A 22019-nucleotide genomic window follows, 5' to 3' on the forward strand; every position below is an offset into this window, starting at 1 on the left:
ATGTGAAAATGTGTTTACATTGTTCAGGGTACACGACTTCATGGCTGATTGATTTTAACAAAAAAACCTGTGTGCACTTTATCAGAAAAATAATGATTGTTATAACGTCAGGAAAAAATATTTATCAGAACTCAAGCTTTATAAAATCTTTGTGAATTCAATGGTGCACATTAAGAGGAATTCAAATTTACGAGAAACAAACAAAACGCGTCACAGGATGGAGTAAGATAAGAGCGATACCACACTCCCAGTCCTATTTCTAAAAAAAAGCCTCAGGCAGTTAGCTTGGCATAAATCAGTTTAGCTTTCTGCCTTTTCGATTATAGTGTAACATTTGTGTTCTTTTCTTTTAATTGTCTCTGGGAACTTATGAATGTATTGTTGCCTTTATTCGATAGGACAGCTGAAGAGAGACAGGAAAAGTTGGAGAATAAAGAGAGGGGGGTGGGGGGGGGGGGCATGCAGCAATGGGCCGAGGTCGGATTGGAACCTATGGCCGTTGCGATGAGGACTACAGCACCTGTACATGGGGCATCCATAACCACTAGGCTTTCCAGCGTCCTGTGAGAACTGATTATTTTATGGATATCCTCTTATCTGTGGCTCATGTGACTCTCTCGCCTTCTCTTTATTATTGTTATTGCCAGAGCCCGACCGATTAATCGGCCAGCTGATATTAGCATTTCAAGTGAGTATCGTATCAACTAATTTTAACTCAGATATGCACCGATATTCGATTTATTCACCAATCAATTGGCATTTTATTTTAGTTTCATTGTGTTACACTAGCAGTTCTCTGTCACCAGCAGAGGGCGCTGTATGGATTGCAACAAGCATCATCACACTCCATAATGTCAAACTGTGACGCACGTACATTCAGTTATTTTACAGTTGAGTGACCATCTTGTCTTCATAATATATCTTTTCCACAAATATTACATAACTGCATTTGATCTGCATACAGATCGAACACAGCTCTAGGAAAAATATCAGCCAATGGTATCAGATTTTTTGTCTTTACTTGCTTTGTGGCTGTATGTGAATGACAAATAATACGGCACTTTTATTGGTTAAAGGTTTTGTTTTTCATTCACCCCTTAACATATTTGTTGGCTCAGAAAAGTAATTAATGGTCGTTGTTGTTCGTTCAGTTTCGGCTGTAAAAAGTCAAACAGGCAGAGAGGACAAACACATCCTGAATTCTGAAGCTTAGAAACAAAACAAAACTGATTCAGGTCCTTTAAAAAAAAAATGTTTAATGTTCATCAGTCATTTTGAGAGTAAAATGTACATGATTCATCTGAAGTCACATCATGTATGAGAATCAATCAAAAACATCTGGTTTTTGATTGATGGTCATTACAAAAAACAAAAGACAGTCACAGATCACTTCAGTGTTCAAAAATAAACAAGTCCAAAATCAGCACGAGAATTTAACAGCGAATAGATCAATTAAAAAAAATAAGCTTAAAACCATAAAGTTAAGGCGGCGTTAACGGAGACTCTGTAAACCTCTGAGGAGTTTAATAATGTTATTAAATGTGATGTACTTCAGCAGCATGATTAATAAAATGACCTTACAAGGTATTAGTGCATCTCAGAGGTATACATTTAGTTACTTCAAAGAGCGAGATTACACAACGTGCAAAACTGTTCACTTTATGACTCAGCGGAGTCAGACTTTATTCCTGAGAGGTCACATGGCATTAGTGTTTATAAGGAATATGGAAAAAATCTCAAATGATACAAAATGTTTGTATAAAACATTACGAGAAACGACGTCACCCAAAAGACTCGCTGCACGAGTAGCTCGACAGTTCCAGGCACAAAGAAATAATTTTATCACAAAATAAAGGAATGGTGCTGAATCAAAATGAACCGCATGTTTCCAGTTACTGCTGACGTCAGCGCAGCGTCACTGAAAAATCTGGAGGTGATGAAAGTGTAGCTATGATCACGATTAACGATACATCGATCAGAGGTAGTGAAACATTAAAAACTAAAAAAAAGATTCAAAACAAACACTCCTAGGCTCTTGTGTATGAACAGGATCACAGCTTACATCTCATAGTGTAAATATTTCTTACAAATTAAACTGAAGAAGAAGAAACTTGGATGAATAAGTTCATCACTGCATCCCTTCGGAGAATCGTTTTCCATGTGGTCTCTTGTTGTGGCAAACAACTCCATCAGCGTCTGTTTTGGCTAAAGTAAACAACTTGTATCACAGAGACTCTTTATAAAACACCACACAAAGCACTTGTGGTATTACTGCATCATATGCATCTTACATCCCCTGGGCCAACGTGCAGCAGCACAATGCTCCCATTGTGCAGGAATGTTTGTGCTCTCGCTGCCTTGGAGGCCTGTGAACCAGGAGAGGATGAGAGGGCAGATGAGGTGGAGACAGATCAGGTGCCTCACTCAGGGAAAAACAAACCCCAAAAACAGGGTTATCAGGAAAATGAAAGGGGACTCTGTCTGTGAAACCATAACAGTTCTCTCTCTCCGGTTAGCTGCAGTTATCCACACATTCCTGAGCGCGGGCGAACATGTGATAGATGTTGATCATGGGGAACATGGTGAGAGCTCCAATGAGGGAGCCTGCCTGGATGGAGATGCCGCACCACAGCAGAGCAGCATGACCGGCCTCGTGAAGCAAAGTCCCAATCACAACCTTCAGGTAGGAGAAGAGGCCCGTGAAAATGATCCAGGAGGTGACCTGTAGAGGGAGCAAGAGAGCAGCTCAGGTCAGTGAGAACCACAGACTAGTAAATATGAATGGATGAAGCCTGAGTGACGTCACCCATCTGTTACCGCAGGGGGGGGTTTGGAAGCCCATCGATGGCGGTCACCATGCAGTAAATTCTGTCTCAACTTAACGACAGGCTGAGAGCTGAGGCGCGTTGTAAGCCTCTTGATGAACCGTTACATGGCACCTGCCTGTCAATCAGGTCAGCTAAGCACCTTATTGTGAATAATTCATATTCTTCATGAAATTAAAACGGATGACTCATCATAAAATTCATCCCCTGTGCAGTGTGTGCCGTTCCAGGCATGAGCTAATCAGACCTACTAAGTTTTTTTTTTACCAGGCTGTAAAGATGTAAACTTCTGCTGTAAAAATGTGTTTTCTTTAATGGGTGTGTATGTGGCTTTCTGTGCTTCTGCAGCAAGCCTCTAGTGGACACTCGATGAACTGCAGGATTTTGAACTTCTGCATAGACTTCATTTTTCCACACTGGAGGTTGCCGCTCATCAACTTTAAACCAGCACGAGGAAAAGAGCAACGGCAGAAAACACTCGTTAAAAAAAAACAAAACAATTGTAGAACTAAAAGTCTTTACTATGTTGTATTCATTGAGGAACCCTTCTGCCGAAATAAAGAAGCTGACGAGAGGTGACGAGAAACTTTCCATGGATTCTTGTTCCTCATGTCCCTGGCTGTACCCCTGAGACTTTTCAGCAGATTTTACTGTAGAATTTTTTAAATAATTAAAGTTGAATTCTGCTCAAATTGCATAGAGACACTGATATTTAAGACATTTTGATTTTTTTTATTAAATCCGTGAGAGGAAAAACACAGTTTTTGGGGTATTTTATACTTTTTAACGTACCAACTAAAATAAAATATGGGATATCGTCTTAAATCTCAGGTTGGACTCTTATGTTTATTTATTCTTTATGTTCTTTTTTTACACTTTTGTTTTAGCTCTGAAATGGATTCTTCTGTTCAAATCTCAGAGTTGTGTTGTACAAAGTGTCCCCCCCCCCCCGCTGTTACTGCTGCAGCTGCGCCCCCTCCTCTGTGCGTGTTTTAAATTCCCTTTTGGAGTGTTCTATGAGTGTGTGTGCGTGTGTGTGTGCGTGCGTGCGTGCGTGCGTGCGTGCGTGCGTGCGTGCGTGCGTGCGTGCGTACATGAACTTGAGCTTATATAGCTTTTTCTACTGCCAGTCTCACACATACCCACACTGACTGCAGACTCTGCTATGTAAAGTGTCAATCAGTTGTAACTAATCCATTCAATCCACAATGTTAGCAATTCCGGTTTCAGTGTCTTGCCCAAGGACATTTCAACATGTGAATGCAGGATCTGGGGATCAAACCCCCGACTCTTCCTGTTGAGAGAGTCCCACTCTACCTCAGTGTGGTCGTGTGTATGATGGAAAGTGGGCGGTGCTTTCTCAAGTTGATGCTGATGCCATCTACCTGTGCTGTACAGCCACTGAAGAAGCCTGATTGGTGCACAGAAGACCAATCAACCAATCAGAGGGGAGCACGTGTCAACTCAGCCATAAGAAGACTGCCAGTGCTGTCGTTCAGCAGCTGCTTGAGACAGAGATTGCCTCCCTTTGTGCCTCATCATAACTGTGCTGGAGGGACTCGTCCCAACCGGATCGGGACACGTATCAGTGATTTTAGGAGCACGCATTCACACACTCACAAGGAGATGTTCTTCATGTTTAGAGACACCAGGTTAGGGCTGCTGCGTGTTGTTTACTTTGATTAGTCATAGTAGGCAGCTGGGTTTTATATACATTTCTTTTCGATCAAATCCAATTCTTAGTGGGCGTTAGACTCATTTTAAATTGAACCTTTGACGAAGTATTTGGACTCACCACTAAAGCAACGCCAGTGGGGTTTCCCAGGAGAGGAGGACAGGGGCTGAGTGCTGCTAACGCCATGAGATATGCAGCAAATGCTCCCCCTGCTAAAGACAAGAAGCCAAGAACAGCGGAGGACCTGGGAGACAAAATTGGGCCAATCAAAACACTGCTGTCACAAAAATTGCCAAAACTATAAAATGTCACAACAACTGTGAAAAAAGTGTAAAAGCTAAAATAAATTGTATTGTGTTCAATAACTTTTCCATTTTTCTCACCTTAGGACAACAAACATGGCCAGGAAGCAGGCCAGGGGGTTTGCTATGTTTCCGAGGACCACGGAAAGGTGAAAGGTCATGGTGCCGTAGGGTAAACAGGTGAAACTCTGCACAGAGGGAAGGACCCCGTTGCTGAGAGCGTTGGAGACGGCGAGCAGGAACAGCAGGTAGATGTTCCGCTGTGTCCAAAATGTCTGAGCGGGAGGTTGTACGTCGACCTGCACCTGCTCCTCAGACACCGGTGTCGTCGCTCCGTTATGCAGCGGGTGTGTTTCCTCTCCGTTTTTGGCTGCTGTTGTCTTGTCGTCGTCGTCCTGTGGCAGAGCGTCTTTCTGTGCCTCTGTCTGTCTCCGTGTTAAAGCCCAGAAACTCACTGATGAGATCGACAGCATGACACACAGGAACCAGAAGAAGTTCTGTGCCGGAAAATTCTCCTGCAAATACTCCGGCGTCACCGTGCCATTCACGGTTTTACACTCCAGCTTGCTGACGCCTTGTCCCAGAGCCACGATACAGGGGAACAAGGCGCTTAAGCCCTGACCAATGAAGAAGGTGCGGATATACTCAGAAGGGTAGCGGAACATGAAAGGCAGGAAGGTGACGTTGGAAGTGCAGCAGACCAAAGCTAGCACGAAGGTGAAGAGAAGGAACAGCAGAGATCTTTCCTCTCCGGCTATTGTGACGGTGTGTGACCAGAAAACAGCCAGAAGAGCAGACGCAACCACCGCCAGCAGCTGGATAAAGTGGATGATGAGGCGTTCATTTAAACGTCCTGGAGCGCAGTGGTGTGTAATGGTCACCGCTATAGGTCCAAGGTTCCCAAACGCTATTAGTACTGAGAGATAGGCGGGCAGGTTCCATTCTAAAAAAGAAATAAAGAAAGAGGAAGGCAGATGTATGTTAGTGGAAATATCGGTGTGAAGGACTTTTCAAATTCCTTCATTTTGTGCCTCTTGGGCTCCTCTGTCCCCTCTCTGTGACCCGAGAAACTGTCCAGCATGCAATCAAGAGGAATATCCTCCTAAAATACATCTCAAGGAATGAGTGGAGAGGAGAACTACGAGCAATGATGTGCAGATGTCTCACACGTATTAGAAATATGTGACGCAAACGTCAAACACAGAAACGTTACGACCCAGCTCTTTAGGGAAAGGATGTGTAACATGAAATTTGGGGTAAAGTTATTTATCATCGAAGAGGTACAAACCACACACACTCCAAAAAAGACAGACATTAGCACACAAAGAGGAGGGGGCATGGCTGCAGCCTTATGATCATGATTTTGTCTCTTATTTTAAGTCATAACATTTTGAAATTGTCTTGCAGGGTTTAATCAAATAGTTCAATATTATAATACCTTTTTTTTTTAAATATGTAATACCTGTTTTATAACCATCATGTCACAAGGTAAGGTCTTGCGTAGGGAAAATTTCAAAATAAAAGCATGAAAATATGAACAGCAAAATGACCTCTCAGTCATTTTAATATGACACTCTTCACTCAAACAAATACGGTAATAGTGGTTATTAGTGCAATATATCCCACCGAAATGTCACCAAATAAACCATTCAGTAAAATAAAAGTAAAAAAAAGTTAAGCACATGTGAAGTATGGCTCACATTATATTAGCAGTACTTGTTAAACGTCGTCAGATTCAGGTTGTCTTGTAGTTTCAGAAGATAAATATGCGTTTTCATCGACTCTTTTAGACCCGATCTTAGCTGCATCATAAAACATTTACTTTATTTTCTTCTTCTTAATTGAATAACCTTCACAACAGCTGCACACCTGTGGCGTAAGCTGAAATTGACGTCACAACAGTGGGTCAATTAGCTACCTCTGAACGTTTAGCACAAGCTGACGTCACAAAGTTTGGGGGTAAATATCCCACTAAAGCAGATCCAGAGGCTAGAATATAATTTGTAGACCAGTAAAGGGCCAGTCTGAGGTGAACTCTGACCCCACGAGCAGAAACACTGACCTTCGGGCAGCACGCGCACAACCACCGGGAGCTCGACCCACAGACTGTTGACGGAAATCCACGAGCCCATGGCGAACAGAGCTATGAGCCCGTGGGTCACCGCTGCACCGCTCCACCAGCTGCCCCACATGTTGCCGCTTTACCCCGGGTCCACGATTTAAATGAAATGTAGGCTGCTGTGCCGTTTGACTCTGATGAAATACGGCGTCTTCTCCCTCACGCTGTCGTAACCTGGACAATGGTGGACACTTACGCAAAGTTCCCGCCCCTTTGGTTGCATTCATGCTCTCCTCGAAAATTCCCGTTTTCAGTTTAAAACGCGTCTGAGTGGCCGTCATTTTTTATTTCAACACTTCTTGTTAAGTCACAAAGTAGCAATAAATTGAAGTCAATACATTACAGGTAACGTTTATCTTTTAGCTTAAGTTACTTACTTACTTACTAAGTTAAAAAAAATCAAGTATGCACAGACTTCAGGTTGCTTACAATGATTGTTTTAGGATCTTACTTAAACAGCCAAGGTGGAGTAGTGTAAGTGAGCTATTTGTGAATGCAGGAGTTAACACCTTACAAGCTTTATTGAGGAACCTGATGTACAGATTTATCTGTCGCTTGAATGACACAAAGAATGTAATTATAATGCTGCTGTTGAACCCAAGTTAGAGTATTCTATTATTGTATTTTTTTATTTTTTTATTGTATTTTCTTATTTATTTATTGTATTTTTTCTTTTATTTATTGCATTTTTTTTATTCATTGTATTTTTATTGTATTTTTTTTTTTTTTATTTAACTGATGTAAATATGTTTGATTTGATTTTAACTTCTATTTTTATTTTTAATAATTATTTTCCGTCCCCTGTTTTCTTGAGCTCCTGTACAAATTCACATGCACAAATTTCCCCCACAGGGATCAATAAAGTTTATTTTTATCTTTATCTTTATAGTGCAGTACGCTACCAGTCATACCTTTGGAGACATTGGTATAAGTGCCTTTTATAAGAGGCGGGAATGTTTTTATTCTAATGTATATGTGTGTTGTCTATTTTTTGTATTGTATGTCTTTTAAAATGGACCTGGAGTCTCATAATAAAAGTTGATGATGATTACTGTGGGAAATTTGCTCCACAACTTTTGTTGATCGATCGGTAACCGTGGCATCGACGTCGTTCCAGCTCGGTATAGAACTCCGTTTTCCAAAAGTCACGAACGCACCATACCTTGAAGCATCCTCGTGGACCTGTGGTTGCAGAAAACATTACAGTGACCGCATGCATTCAGTTTAATTTAAGTTCTTGTTGGGTGATTTTAGGTTGTATGGAAGCCCATTTCCGCCAGTTAATAAAACAAAATGACAATAATAAAGTCAAAATAATGAGATAAAAAGTCAAAATAATGAGATAAAAAGTCAAAATTATGAGATACAAAGTCAAAATTATGAGATAAAAAGTCGAAATTGAGATAAAAAGTAAAAATTCTGAGATAAAAAGTCGAAATTGAGATAAAAAGTCAAAATTATGAGATAAAAAGTCAAAATTATGAGATAAAAAGTCAGGGACACCATCAACTACCGTGAAGTTTAGCCTACAAAATAACTGTGTGACACATTGATAGTTTAACGGTACAGTCAATGATACGTAAATTTCGACTTTTTATCTCATAATTATGACTTTATTATTTTCACTTTTATTTTTTTAACTGGCAGAAATATAGATTTGAGAGTGTCTGAAAGAATATCTTTGAATCAGTTTTTTTAAACATAAAATAAGAAGGAAATTTCTTGTAAAAATGTAATTTTGTGAATGTCGAATCTGGATAATATTACAAGTTAATTAATGATGAATTGTGTATTACTGGAGAAATTAGGATTATAATAAAGCTAATTTAAATCAAACAAAACTTTTTTGTGTGTCCTCGTAAGTCTCTTCCATAGTGACCCAAAGTTTTTTAACTTCCACATTTCTTGTCTTGAGTTCCTACCAGACAAATCTTTTTTATACATGAACTGATGGATGTGACCTCCAAGACCTGGAAATGTAAGAGACACAAGGATTACCGCTGAGTGACGGACAAAAACAAGCTGCTAGAAGAAAACGGTCATGAACTGGGTCAATTTTTAAAAAGTAAATATCAATAAAAATATGAACAAAGATGTTTATTTTGTTAGAGGCCACACACTCTTAAATTCAGCTATGAATATTGTCACATGATCAAAATAGGTACAATCTAAAATAAAAAAGGGTATTCTTCAACAACACAAACGTACATTTCTTGAAAAGTATTAATATAATACAAAATGATGGATTAAAGGGAATACAGTCATGATTTCCTCTCTTGGCAGCTGCATCTGGCATAAACAGAATCTTGCATAATTTAGTATTTGTGTGGTAGGATTGAGGTCATCGTGTGTGTTTCTGTACAGTTTGTAAACAGAATCATATGATAAAGTCACATGCTAACTTAATTTTCGATGCCCTCATAGCGATGATGTAACGCTGCTTTCACTCGGCTCTATCGCTGCAACCGTTGTGTCTTGGGGCACGGCCTTTACTTTCGTCTTTCTGGGGGCCCAAACAAGCGAGTATCCGGGTTGCACGCGTGGGAGCACCTTCTTCAGCTTCATTGCCATCATTGTGCTGTTCTCGTGAAAACAATCAAGGCGAGGGTCCGGGTTGTTCAGGATCATTTTCTGGTAAAGAATCTCGCAGCGGATTCCTTCGCGTTTCTCAGCTCGGGACTTTCCGTCAAAACGCAGCATCAATTTATCAACATCCCACTGCGTCTTGCACGGCCCTCCATTTCTGGTTGCAGTATCTATGATGTAATCCCTGTCCATGTTCTCCTCAAACTCCTCTTTTGGTTCTTTTTCTGCCTTTTCTACGATTTTCGTCACTTTCTTTACGACTTGCAAACTGGATGCTTTATTGTCACCGTTGTCTGAGGACTCAGATCCGTCATTGTCTTCCTGAGAGCTATCCGATGACCACTCCATGTCCTCCTCTGGTTTCCTCTTCTTGGAAGGGCTCTGTCCGCTGAAGGGATACTCCGCCATCAGGACGGAGAATGTGCAGCTAACAAGCTGTACGCTCAAATCTGGAGGGGGGACCTCTGCGAATGTTCCTCCTGGCAAGAAAGCCCTCAGGTGTTCATCGGTGACGGCAGCGATCGCCTTCACTATCCTCTTCAGGAAAGCTCTGATCATGTCCCTGTTTGTGTGCCACTGGCCGCAGTAATGAAACACGCCACTGAAGGTTTTCTCCTGCAACGGGAACTGCAGGAAACAATTCGTGGCCTCTTCAGGTTCCAGCAGAGTCGCGGGATCTTTGGACCAGTCGAGGAACTTTTGGTAAAGACGGAGCATGTTCTGACTGTACAGCGAGTATTCCCCCCCGCTTTTCAGGAGCTGCCAGTAAGGCCCGAGGATTTTACAGTGCACGATGGCCAGGACGCACACGAGGCTCTGTATCACGGGGTCGTTGGCGTCAGCAGCGACACTCTCCAGAATAACATTCTGACATTTGTCGTCGTCCAATGACAGCAGATCAGAGATGAAGAGAGCGATCTCTTTGTGATGGTGAATAAGACCCGCTGCAGCTTTGAAGTAGTTATTAATTCTGTTTGATTGAGTCATCGCGAGCCTGGATGGATTCCTCTTCTCCTCGCAGAAAGCTATCCAGTGCTTTCTGTAGTTTTGCACGTCAGACGAGCGAGGGCTCAGAATATCACAAGCCATATGAATGAACCGTGAAGTTGCACTTTCTGAAACATTCACAAAGTTCTGAAACTTTGGAAGCTTGTCCCGGCCGAGCTTCTCTCCCGTGGATAAAATAATCTCTCTCTCGAAGCTCATAATCTGCTCCTCAACACTTTCATACAAGTCAACGAGGAAATGGGCGTTGTAGTGTATGAACACCACGGGAGAGGCGAGCGAAATGTCTCCACACAGGGAGGCGAGTGTTTTATCGAACTCGGCCAGGGCCGGGTGCTCCTTGCATGTCAGAGTGTACTGATTTTTCAGGAGGTCTAAGGAGAGTTTCTTGCATGCTTGTGTTTCCTTGCCGTACTTGCGCCGAAGCTTTTCCACCGACAGCATCGTGATGTCGAGCAGGCTGGAGGCCTCGTCTGTGTCGTACGTATCCTCGTCACTCATGGCTGCATCCGTGTCGCCGTCGCTTTCACCACTTTCAGAAGCATGCTCTCCTCTGTTCATGTCAGATCCGTCTTCTTGCGAGATTTCATGGCTCTCGTTTTCCTCCTTTATTGTAACCTTTTCAGGATTCATGCCGGGCTCTCTTCTCATACGTTTCTTTACGATAAATGCAGGTGTTTTTTTCGGCACCAGTTCGAATGGACTTTGGAGGAGATTTTCCAACACCGCATTCCTCCTGTTACTTCTCGTTTCAGAATTGCAGCAGTGGTGTTTTAACTTTTTTATCCTGCCTCTTAGCACTGAATACGCACCTCGAATATTCCCCCTCTTACAAAACTCAGGATTGAAGTTTCTAAGCCAAGGAACTATTACGACGGGCGCAATTTTTTCCCTGACGACAAAGTTGCTCAGCTCTAGAATCAATCCATTCGTGACCTCAATTAGCTGGGCTTGCTCTGAAAAATCCCTCATTTCCAAAAGATGTTCTCGTTCGACTCCGATGCTGTCGCATATCGGGCCAACGAAGCTGAAGTTGACGCCAGATTCCAAGAAGGTGAGCCTCGCATCGCTTCCCAGACTCAACGTTGTCGCGACGCCTCTCTCAATCAAACGGCGAAAGTCAGCCGACTGATGGCGCGGGAAAATTTTCTTGAGCCACGCTACGATGGCAATCCACGGGAAATTATTGTCCTCTCTCAACAGTCCTACTTGAATCAAAACTCTGTTCTTGCATGGTTCTGTTTCCAGCTCTAATCCCTCTCCTGATTGAGCACCGATGAAGTCTGCAACAAGCTTCCAATAGTACTCATCTCCTGAAAATAGAAAAGGGATAAAGTGAGCCGATAAGCAATGGATTGTATATAAAGAATTAAGCAATTTAGTCATCTTAACAACATTTAACACACTTCTAATTTACTCACTCAGATTAGCTTCAGTGACAGCTGCTTTCCCACAGAGGGTGAAGTTGTCATACTCCTCCATAGTGGTCTGTTCATAAAGAGAGTCAGACAGTCAGAAAGTTATTCATCTCAGCAAATAGAAACATTAACAGTCACAGGAGAAAGGGTACGTCAACGGGAAGGAACAAAATATCGCTATTTCCAAAAGGGATCAGTGTGTTGTCTGCCTTTAAAGTTGTGCTGTCATTTGACGTGTGAAGTTTAAGTCTGATTTATGTTTCTAAAAAAAAATGCATTATCACTTTTAAAATGAAGGCTGACTTCCATACATTTAAGGGAATGAAATGGGCCTGCACAATTTATCACAACTGCAATATGAGCATCCACAATAAACACATTGGAAGAGTGTGAATTTATCACAATATATATATATATATATATATATATACATTTTAAAGAAGAAGTTATTGCTCTCTCAGTTTGTGCACATTTGACCTGCAGACTAAGCTTCACCAACATGTGGACTTTTTAAAGATTTATTTTTGGGCTTTTGTGCCTTTAATGGAGAGATGGGACAGTGGATAGAGGTGGAAATCAGGGAGAGAGAGAGAGAGAGTGGGGAATGACATGCAGGAAAGGAGCCACAGGCCGGATTCAAACCCGGGCCGCCCGTGTTGGGGACTACAGCCTCCATACGTGGGACGCGCGCACTAACCACTGCGCCACCAGCGCCCCAACATGAGGATTTTTTAAAGATTTTCTATGCCTTTGTTTTAGAGACAGAAAAGTGGAAACAGAGAGGGGAATGACATGCGGTAAAGGACCCACACAGGTCAGATTCGAACCCTGGCCATCCGCTTGGAGAACCCCCCGGCCTCTGTACATGGGATGTACGCACTAACCACTAGGCACCCCCAACCCCAAGCAAACTTTTAGCAACCTTCAGATTGATTGTTGCAAATTTAGTATTTAAAAAAACTGCTTTTTTGGCTTCAGATGAGACATGTTGCTGTTGTGCAAACATGAAGCAAAGCAGATTAAAAAAAATGCAAAAGCAATATGTCACACCGTCAGTGTTGTTGGATTCACCTCTGCAGAAAAATGCCAGGAAGAGTCGATCTGTCACTCCTGAAAAAGACAAAATGTTGTTTAAGTTATAGATTTGAGGAAGATGAATCACATACTAATGCACTTTGTTAACTTTTTAACTTATGTCAACTTTCATTGATGTAAAAAGTGTGGACCTTTTCCCCCTATCTTGCCCATAACAATTTGATATACATTAAAATATGTGGTGTACTGTCTCAAACAATAAGTAGGACTTTAGGGAACACAAGCATCTGCACAGCACTGCATGCTAATGTTAGCTCTGTGTTAGCATTCACTTTCACTGCAGGAAATACGGCAAACTAAACTTCCATAACTAACAGAGTAGAGCTAAAGAATACCTAAATTAATATTTTTAAAGCAGAAGTTCAAAAGTAAATTCACAAAGTCACCTATTCTTACCTTGAGACTACAACACACATGACCACAACATCACACTCGCTGCTTCCCAGACTAGCTAAATGCTGCGTTCAGGTGCTCCTCGGATAATCCAAGTGTCCGAGATGTGAAGTCGTTCTTCCGACTTCAGTGTGTTCATGTGATTTTTAAGTTCGGAAAGTCTGAATGTTGTAAAAACAGCACAACAAAGCGTGAATGCTACGAAGAAGATGTGTGAAATGTAACTGTTTAAAGTTATATTTGAGCAGAAAGTTGATGTACGATACGTGAATTCATAAAAAAGCATGTTAACATTAATAAAACATATTTTCCCCCTCGTGTGATGACGATTCTGACGTTAAGCACTTTAAACTCTTTCCCGAGTTTCCGACTTGAGCAGTTCATTTTACAACTCGGAATCTCGTTTTTCCCATGTGTCCGACACCACGTGAATGCAACTTGGCAACAGAGGCGATACAGTTGGCTGGGTCCGCGGATTGGATGGTTGTACAAAAAGGCGGGCCCCTTTCTGAAGTGTCCACCAATCACAGAGGGGGGTTGAAATGCATTGTGGGGCTGCAAGGCTAGCCGTTTTCAGGAACTAGCAGCAGGTAATGTAATCTAACAACAAACAATACAAAGTGCCATTTTTTGATTTAGAAAGAAGAGTGTAAATATATTACGAGTTGTCAGCGTAGAAACAGTTGTTATGCATTTTTTTCCTGCCTTTGATATTGCATGATTTATTGAGGACTTCATTGTAACAGTGCAGGCAGTTTGATCGAAGTAATGTAACAAAGCAGTTTAACATTTTGTGCTTCTATGAGTTAAGAGGCTTGCTTGTGATTGATGCCACATAAATCCATAACTTGTATTTCTATGATGGTTATTGATAAATATATGCTTATTTTATTCCTTATGGGTTTAAGTAACAAAGTCATTTTTATGCACACACAAATCCTCCATAGACTTTATTATGAAATTCAATGATTTTTTTACAAAAATAATGTAAATAATGATTAGAGCAAAGTTAAATTCACACCTAGACTGTATACAAAAGTTGTTTTCAATCCGGCAGAGCAAATATGATTTTAAAAAGTTTGTAAGTTTATTGTGCAAAATGCAAAAACAGGTTTTTAAAGGGGATGTGTTTCAATAGTTGGGGTTAATTTATGGAATAGTAGGAACACCTGAAGTCCCAAAAAGTTATGAAAATTAAAATCCTGTGCGCTGGGTTAGAATATTGTGCCCAGAATATGTTTTTTTTTGTTTTTTTTTTTACTTTTCGGACTTAAGGGGCTCTGTTTGTGTTTTTTAAAATGCTTTGCACAGCTAAGGAAGGATTATAAATGTGAATTTGTCTGTTGTTGTTTGTCTTTATTCTTCTGGAAGCTTAATTTGGTGAGAATGTAGGACAGGCTTTTATAAGCTGTCTGTTCAGTCACTTCTTTGTCGACTTTGTTTTTTTAACTGTTTATATTGTTTAAAATAATTGATTTATGTTCGATGGCTGAATACCAATACTGCTGAAAAATAAAGGTGGAGCTCTAATGTTGCTTTTAAGTCTTAGCTTTGTGCGTCTTTTACAAAAAAAATTGGAGATAAAAGCAGAATTAAATTCATAATGTGACACCGGCATGAGATTTAAGTGCATATCAAATAAGCTGAACTTTGTCCTGATGGACTTAAACTAATAAACTAGGTTTTATAGTTTGATCTGTTGAGTTTAATTTCTTTTATTCCACTGTTGACATTTCCTATCAACGCTGGAGAGATTTATTCTCCTGCACAGATACAAATAGATCATCTTCTGATTCTTCTTTCAGATGCTCATCCGTCACTTCAAAACTCGTGATAAACTCGGCTAGGTAGCAGCATGCAATGGATTCCTCTGAAACGCAGCCTTTACCAAGCAGTGACAGCAGAGAGGACACGGCACCGAGCACATCAAAAACATCAGGCCATGGACAAGACGCACCAAAGCCAAAGAAAGCGTCTTTGAAGAGGACCACCGGTGAGCCCAAAAATGCAAAATCCAAAAAGCGAAAAAAGCCCAGGGTCTCCCAGCCTGGCTACAGAGTGGAACAAGGGGAAGACATGCTTTTTGTCATATCGAGTACAACCTCTCAGTATGAGGGCTCTGCCTGGAAGCCCCCAAAGAAGGGCAGCAAAAAGAAAAAGCTAGCGAAAGGAAAAAGTAAAGCTGGGCAGAGTGTGAGAAAAAAGACCGTTCGTGCTCCCAAGCCTAAACTGGTGGCTGTGCCCGTTGAAAAGACAGAAAAAACAGACGTTACGTTCTTTGTGCCTCAAGATGCTATGGACCACAGGTGGGGTCAAAGTGTTCCTGAGGAGGTGCTCATCAACATTTTTCAATTCGTGGTCACCCAAGACGGTGCTGTACCATTTCTATGCAGGTAATGAACGCACGTTTGTTTTGATTCGCTTTGACTGCAATAAGCAAATTCTTCAAACATAGATTCATATTATGAGCATACAGATCCTTTATTTCATTAATACTGTTAGTTCACTCAGCTGAAACGTGCTAGTAAAAAAAATTCTATATTCCAAAATTAATATTTTTAAAATCGCTATTGAACACTTGCGGGAAAAAAATAGTTTTTTAAAATGTTTTTTACAATTTTTTATCACATTAAACCTCCATAAGATTCTGCAGATATTTTTCACAATAAGATAAGCACTTGAAATAGCTGTTGTGTTCTTTTCTTCAACTCCTGATCGTTGTATTTGTTAATAATTTGGTCAGGGTGGGGAGAGTTTGTCATCTGTGGAACGCCGCTGCCTCCAGTCCTGCCCTGTGGAGAAAGGTCACTATAGGTCACTGCTGGATCGCACCTGGGAAAAGCCAACAACCAACCACTGAGAAGAGGATCAAGGGAACCCTTACCTGGCTGTCACAGAACAGGTCTGGTTGTATTAGTTAAAAATATACATTATGTGAACTGATATTTTCAGGTTTTTAAAAAAAATCCTTTTATTTCTTGTTTTCCAGATTCTCCCAGCTTCGAGACTTCTCTCTCTATCACTGGAAAAAAAACGTTAACTATGCAGTCGAGGTCAGTCATCCCAACCTTTATTCTTCTTTTCTAATATAATGCTATTTGCCAATTACAACATTGAACAGAAGTTCAGTTTTATTTCATACAAAACGTACAGATTACAGTATAATGAGTGAATCTGAGAGACGAGATCCGTCTTTGTATAAAATATGAGCGAGGGTGAAAGTACCAGTCGTCTGTATGTTTTTTCTTTTTGCAAAAGATTCCCTGAAAGTTGTTTGCATTTTTCCAAAATGAGGAGTTAAACATCTCAACACATGTTGATCAACCAAATGTTTTTTTTTTCGTTTCATGTTGTGATCAATTTTAGACGGTGTCGCAGAACTCGCCCCACCTCCGCTCCCTCACGCTCTCGTACTGTACGGGCCTGACGGGGGACGCCTTCCACAGCCTCAGTCTGCACAGCCGGTCTCTGCAGAGCATCAATCTTCAATATTCAGAGGTAAGTCAGGAACCAGGCTTAGCAGGGGTTTAGTTTTTGATGGAGATTTTGCACTCATTAATTAAAAAGATGTCCCCAAAAGTTTATTATCTTCAGTGAACTTTAAACCTTTAAACCTTTAAACCAACCCATTCACACACTGATGGCAGTGATATGTAGTGAGACCTTTAGAAGTAACTAATCCCATTCATGAGCCGCCAACGAAGCTGCGGGAGCAACTTGGGGTTAAGTGTTTTGCCCAAGGACAAGAGCGGACATGTTGCTGCAGGAGCTGAGGATTGAACCCTCGAATTTGCGGTTTACAGACGACGACTCTACCCACTGAGCCACAGACTCCCTGTCAGCTAGTCAGCTCTCATTCATAGAGACTGGACCAATCAGAGCAGTGCAATTTCTATTGAAAGACTGCGCTCCCTGTGTTAATACGATGATAAAAGCAATGACAAAATGTGTAACACTTGTAATTCAGCAAATGAAGTAAAAAGGATTATTAAGAGATTTATAACGTATGGCTTGTTATTGTTTCTTTTGATACACTAGCAACAGCCAGCTATCCCCAACAGGTGTTCATTATCAACTTACAATAAAATACATAACCTGCTTCTCACTTTAGTTTCAGGTTGAAGGATTCCTGGAGTTCCTGGAAAGCCATGGGAGCCAGATCAAGCAAATGCTGTACACTCATGGAATAAGTTATAACAGAGTCCTGGCTGCCGTCACAGTAAGCCCCGCCCTCTTCTTTTTCTTCATGGGTTTTGTTGGAGCCATGGATTGACATAATTGTCTTTGTGGTATTTATTTAAGGTTAAGGTAGTCTGTTATATATTGGTATTTTGGGTTATTGATTATTATATCATGTATTACTATTGTGTTGAGTGGGGGGGATGTCGGGTCACATGGGTATGGGCGGAGATGTGTTGATTTAACTCACCTGTTCATTTTTTGTTCTCAGTGGAAGAGAGGGGGTGAGCTGGGTTGCCGTATTTTATGTTGACCGCTATTGTTTCTGGTTCACTGTAATTATGAGTTAATGCACGTTATTATAAGTTAAGTTGATTATCTTTTTTTACGTTAATAAAAAAGTCAAACTTATTTTTATGTATCACAGTATTCTTTTGAACGCGCGTCTGACAAATATATTAAGCCCAACCTTAGCCTCTCAGCAGCTTCATATTCAGGAACGCCGCTACAGGTTTTATTGATGTTACTGTGTACTGAGCTAATGTGACAGAGCACATGGTGAACTTTATACACAACAGATGATATGTGTGTTTTCAGAGGGGACTCTGTCCGGATTTGGAGTTGTTGGAGGTGAACACAAAACTTGACAGTAAGGACTGTGAACTTCATATCAACATCCAGGCACTTCAGATGGCATGCCCTAACCTCAAGGTAAAACAATCTGCCTTTTCCTATAAGACTTACTGTTCATTTGACTAGTAGATGATGATTGTATGATCATGTTGTTGTTGTTTTTTTTAAATCTGGTACTAGAATGACCCCGCTTCAAAGTGGAAGCACTGCTTAAAGGCAGGGTTGGTAATTTCCTCCAGATAGACTTTTTCCGATTTTGGTTGAAGTTGTCTTTAGGTCCTTACAGAAATTAATAACTCAAGTTCTCTGAAAAAGGAACGAAGAAAATCCGTCATCTGTATCAGTTTGTAAGCCTGTAAAAACTTCAACCAATGTCTGCCACGAGGTACCAATCTGATGAACCAATCAGGCGGCTCCCTGTCTCCCTGCTCGTTCTCTACCCCTTGCGTGCACTAGCCCACACTCAAAGCGCGTCACCGATGACGGAGTTTATACTGAAGCTGAATGCGACATGAGACGACGTAGTTTCTACACCATGTGGCGCTCGTGCATGTAAGTGGGGGGCGTGGCTTTTGAGGGAGCACAGAGGGGAGGGGGTGGGTGCAGACAGGGCTACTTTCAAAATCATGCTAGTTTTTAGAAAATGACCAACCCTGCCTTTAATAAAGAAACTGGTCATTACACATGCAGTGTAATACAACGAGGGCAGTTTCAACCATAAATGATTTATTTTCTTGTGATGGGGAAACTTTATATTTTGCATGTCTATGTTGTATGATTGTGTAATTAATCAGTAAACTATCAGTGGTTATCGTGTTCACCATCCGGTTCTTCATCCTTTATACTCACCGTCAGACCTTCCGGATGCTAAATGTCAGACCTCTGCTTAAGACATTTCGCAACGATGCCGATTCAACGCTAGGCTTCCCGTTGCTGGAGGAGATGTGTATCGCAACCACGTCTTATTCCTACATGACCGACAAAGACCTGAGGGACATTCTCTCTGGCTCCACCAGGCTGCGCGTGCTGGACCTCCGAGGCTGTTCGAGAATCACACCCTCCGGTCTTGCAGCCCTGCCTTGTGATGGTAGGACTTTCTTACAACATATACTTCAATTTTTTTATATTTTATGAAGTAAATTATGTTTGATTTTGAAAGAGCCCGATACTTAAGTGTTTGTTTGACTGTTCTTTATTTGTAACCAACAAAGACCCAAAAAATAATTTGAGATGTAGAATGATTTGATCTTGCTGCGTTTTCTTGGACCACACAGTTACACAAAAGTCTAGGTCATATTTTGAAGACACTTATTTAAAACCTAGCTGTGTTTGGATTTGGATTGATTGATCCAAGTTTGCATCAAAAACCCAATTAAATGACTGCGTCCTCTTTGTTGTGTTTGTGTTTGGCAGAGCTTGAGTGTCTCTACTGGGGACAGTACTTCACCAGTAACGTTGGGTCGTCGTCCACTAAAAAAGGACTTCACATGGTGACAGAGAAGTGGAGTCGAACACTGCAACAGCTTGACATTGCAAATCAGCTCTTCACTGAGGAGGAGTTGGAGATAGCAATGAGCTACTTTGGTCGGGGAACAGAGGCAGACACGCTGCGTTCACTCAACCTGAGTGGGACCAGGATCACGCCCCCTGCACTCAGGTATTTAATGCAAAGTCATCTCCTTAACTTGACTTGTCAAAAAGAAATCTAAAAGTAATTCACTGACAAGTTGACTAGACGGAACTGAGCGAGGGAGCACTCACACTAGGCCCAGTTGTCCCATACTATGCTGAAGCAACGATTGCTCCTCATTTAGATATTTTGATTCCCCCGCTGGGCTGCACTCACACTGCTCCAGGACTAACTGGGCCTGAGCATGGTTACCTCTTGTACATACGCCGTTATACAACACTTGCACGGCTTTACGTTATCATGAAGCGTGCTCAGTTTACAAGAAAGACAGACTCAAAAAATGAAAAAATGTCAAAGAAAGAATCCGCGTCCGGACAACATAAAGAGAACAACATAAAGAACTAGACAGTTACTTCACTGACTTTGTGGCTTATTTTGAGTCATTTTAGTCAGATACAGCCAGAACACTCTGGGATTCCTCCATAATGAAGGCTGTCCACGTGTACCCGTGCTGTGCTTGTGCATGAACTGTACCGTGCCAAAGCACACCTTCCAAGCGTACCAAGGAAGTGTACAGATCGGAGCACTCACTATTCAAACAATAGGTTGAGGGTGAAGCGTGCTTGGGCATGGTACGGATTGCCTAGTGCGCCCTGAGAATCAATCAGTAAAATATTCTAAACCTTAGTTCTGTAGGGGTTTTTTCCAAAGATTTCCCAAATAAAAATGTTTGTTTTTTTAGGTCAGTCATTGGCCAGATGACTTCTCTTAACTACCTCAACCTTTCATCATGCCGTTATCTTCCAAGAGGAATGAAGAGAATCTACAGAGGCCAAGAAGACATTCGCCAGCTGCTAGACAAATTGGACTAGATTTCATATGTTTTTGCTTACAGAAATGAGGGAACTGATTCTTACTGATGTAAACATTTTAGAATGCCTCTTTTTGTATTATGTTGTAAAGTAATGTAGGTATTTTACCCTGAAATGTTTTTTTAAATGTGTTTTACATGATTTCTGTTATCAGCATGTTTGATATACTCCTCACTTCACCATTTAAGAAAAATAGCTAAACTCAGGCTTGATGTGTCCAGAGCTAAGGCTACTGCAACTCTCTTTTCATACATCTTAGCATCTCACCTTGAACCGCCTACAAATAAAAAAATGCTGCTGCTTAGCAGCTGGTAAAATCATCTTAAAGGTCTCATGTTACACATGTCTTTGTGTCTTTGGCTTCCCATTCATTACAGAATCCAGTTAGAAATTCTTGTGATTTTGTATTTACAAGCACCTAATTGTATTCAAGAACTTGTGAAGCTGTACAACACCAGCAGGACCCTGAGGTCCTCTGATCAGGGCTTGATGATGGATCCTCACATCAGACTTGAATCTTAAGAAGAGTGTGCCATTCAGGTTTTTGCTCCTAATATTTAGAAAAGTCTCCCACTGGAACTGAGAGCTGTGAACTCTGAAGATATTTAAAAAAAAACAGTTGTTCAGACTTGCCTTTGTTTGATCCATCTATGTCTGCTTTCATGTAATTGTCTATATTAAATTACTTTTTGAACTGTTTATTGTAAAGCACTTTGTGACATCTGCCCTTGAAAGGTGCTTTATAAATACACTCACTCACTTAAACACAAAACAGACAATATACTATAAAAGCTAACCTTACTGTTAGAAGAAGGCAGAAACCAAACATGTTGCTCTTCTAATGTCACTCAGTGGGTAAGAGCGTAACAATGACAGAGATGTTGGGTTGCAATTATCTGAATCACATTTATTCAGAAGTGTATACCAGGATATCTAAAAGGTACGTTGTGCTTTTTGTTTCACCCGAACTTAGTTTTTCCCAACAAATGCATTTTTATAGAAATATCTGAAGTAAAATAAAAAAATCAGTATGACACATTTAAGTAGGTTTAATTACCTTCCACTAGAGGATGCTGTCCTTCTAATTTTGTTGAATCATAGACTTAATGGGATCTTCAGAAGCTCAATATATTTTTCCAAAAGGTGCTCATTTTTCAGAGAGTCCAGTTGTACAGTATGTGTTGTATCGGGCTACTGTACATCAAGACCATTGTAGTAAAGTTCCTTTAAAAAAGTTGATCTGGCAAAATGGTTAAAAAAAAAAGGCAAACATTTGATTTTCAGACA

General features: G+C 40.9%; 3 protein-coding genes across 4 annotated transcripts; 1 reads left to right on the plus strand and 2 right to left on the minus strand.

The window, feature by feature from the left end:
* Positions 1 to 1230: 1230 nt before the first annotated feature.
* slc52a2 (solute carrier family 52 member 2) lies at positions 1231 to 7137 on the minus strand. Its single transcript, XM_020642285.3, has 4 exons — positions 6865 to 7137; positions 4884 to 5745; positions 4621 to 4744; positions 1231 to 2722 (listed from the first exon to the last, which is right to left on the minus strand). Exons 1-4 carry the CDS (start codon positions 6992 to 6994, stop codon positions 2513 to 2515), a joined length of 1326 nt encoding a protein of 441 aa, XP_020497941.2. The 5' UTR covers positions 6995 to 7137; the 3' UTR covers positions 1231 to 2512.
* Positions 7138 to 9003: 1866 nt separating this feature from the next.
* Positions 9004 to 13506, minus strand: LOC109990246 (uncharacterized). 2 transcript variants are annotated; one of them, XM_020642299.3, is made up of 4 exons: positions 13422 to 13506; positions 13002 to 13040; positions 11934 to 12000; positions 9004 to 11825 (listed from the first exon to the last, which is right to left on the minus strand). In XM_020642299.3, exons 3-4 carry the CDS (start codon positions 11992 to 11994, stop codon positions 9340 to 9342), a joined length of 2547 nt encoding a protein of 848 aa, XP_020497955.2. In that variant the 5' UTR covers positions 11995 to 12000; positions 13002 to 13040; positions 13422 to 13506; the 3' UTR covers positions 9004 to 9339. The 2 variants fall into 2 exon arrangements, with proteins under 2 accessions (XP_020497955.2, XP_020497954.2); XM_020642298.3 differs by having other exon boundaries at positions 12981 to 13040; positions 13422 to 13499.
* Positions 13507 to 13915: 409 nt separating this feature from the next.
* fbxl6 (F-box and leucine-rich repeat protein 6) lies at positions 13916 to 21431 on the plus strand. The gene is made up of 10 exons (XM_020642237.3): positions 13916 to 14008; positions 15224 to 15811; positions 16162 to 16320; positions 16408 to 16471; positions 16785 to 16916; positions 17530 to 17637; positions 18195 to 18308; positions 19086 to 19317; positions 19644 to 19887; positions 20603 to 21431. Exons 2-10 carry the CDS (start codon positions 15279 to 15281, stop codon positions 20730 to 20732), a joined length of 1716 nt encoding a protein of 571 aa, XP_020497893.1. The 5' UTR covers positions 13916 to 14008; positions 15224 to 15278; the 3' UTR covers positions 20733 to 21431.
* The last annotated feature ends 588 nt before the right edge of the window (positions 21432 to 22019 follow it).

Source organism: Labrus bergylta, chromosome 19, assembly GCF_963930695.1.
Source record: "Labrus bergylta chromosome 19, fLabBer1.1, whole genome shotgun sequence".
Classification (NCBI taxonomy): domain Eukaryota; kingdom Metazoa; phylum Chordata; class Actinopteri; order Labriformes; family Labridae; genus Labrus; species Labrus bergylta.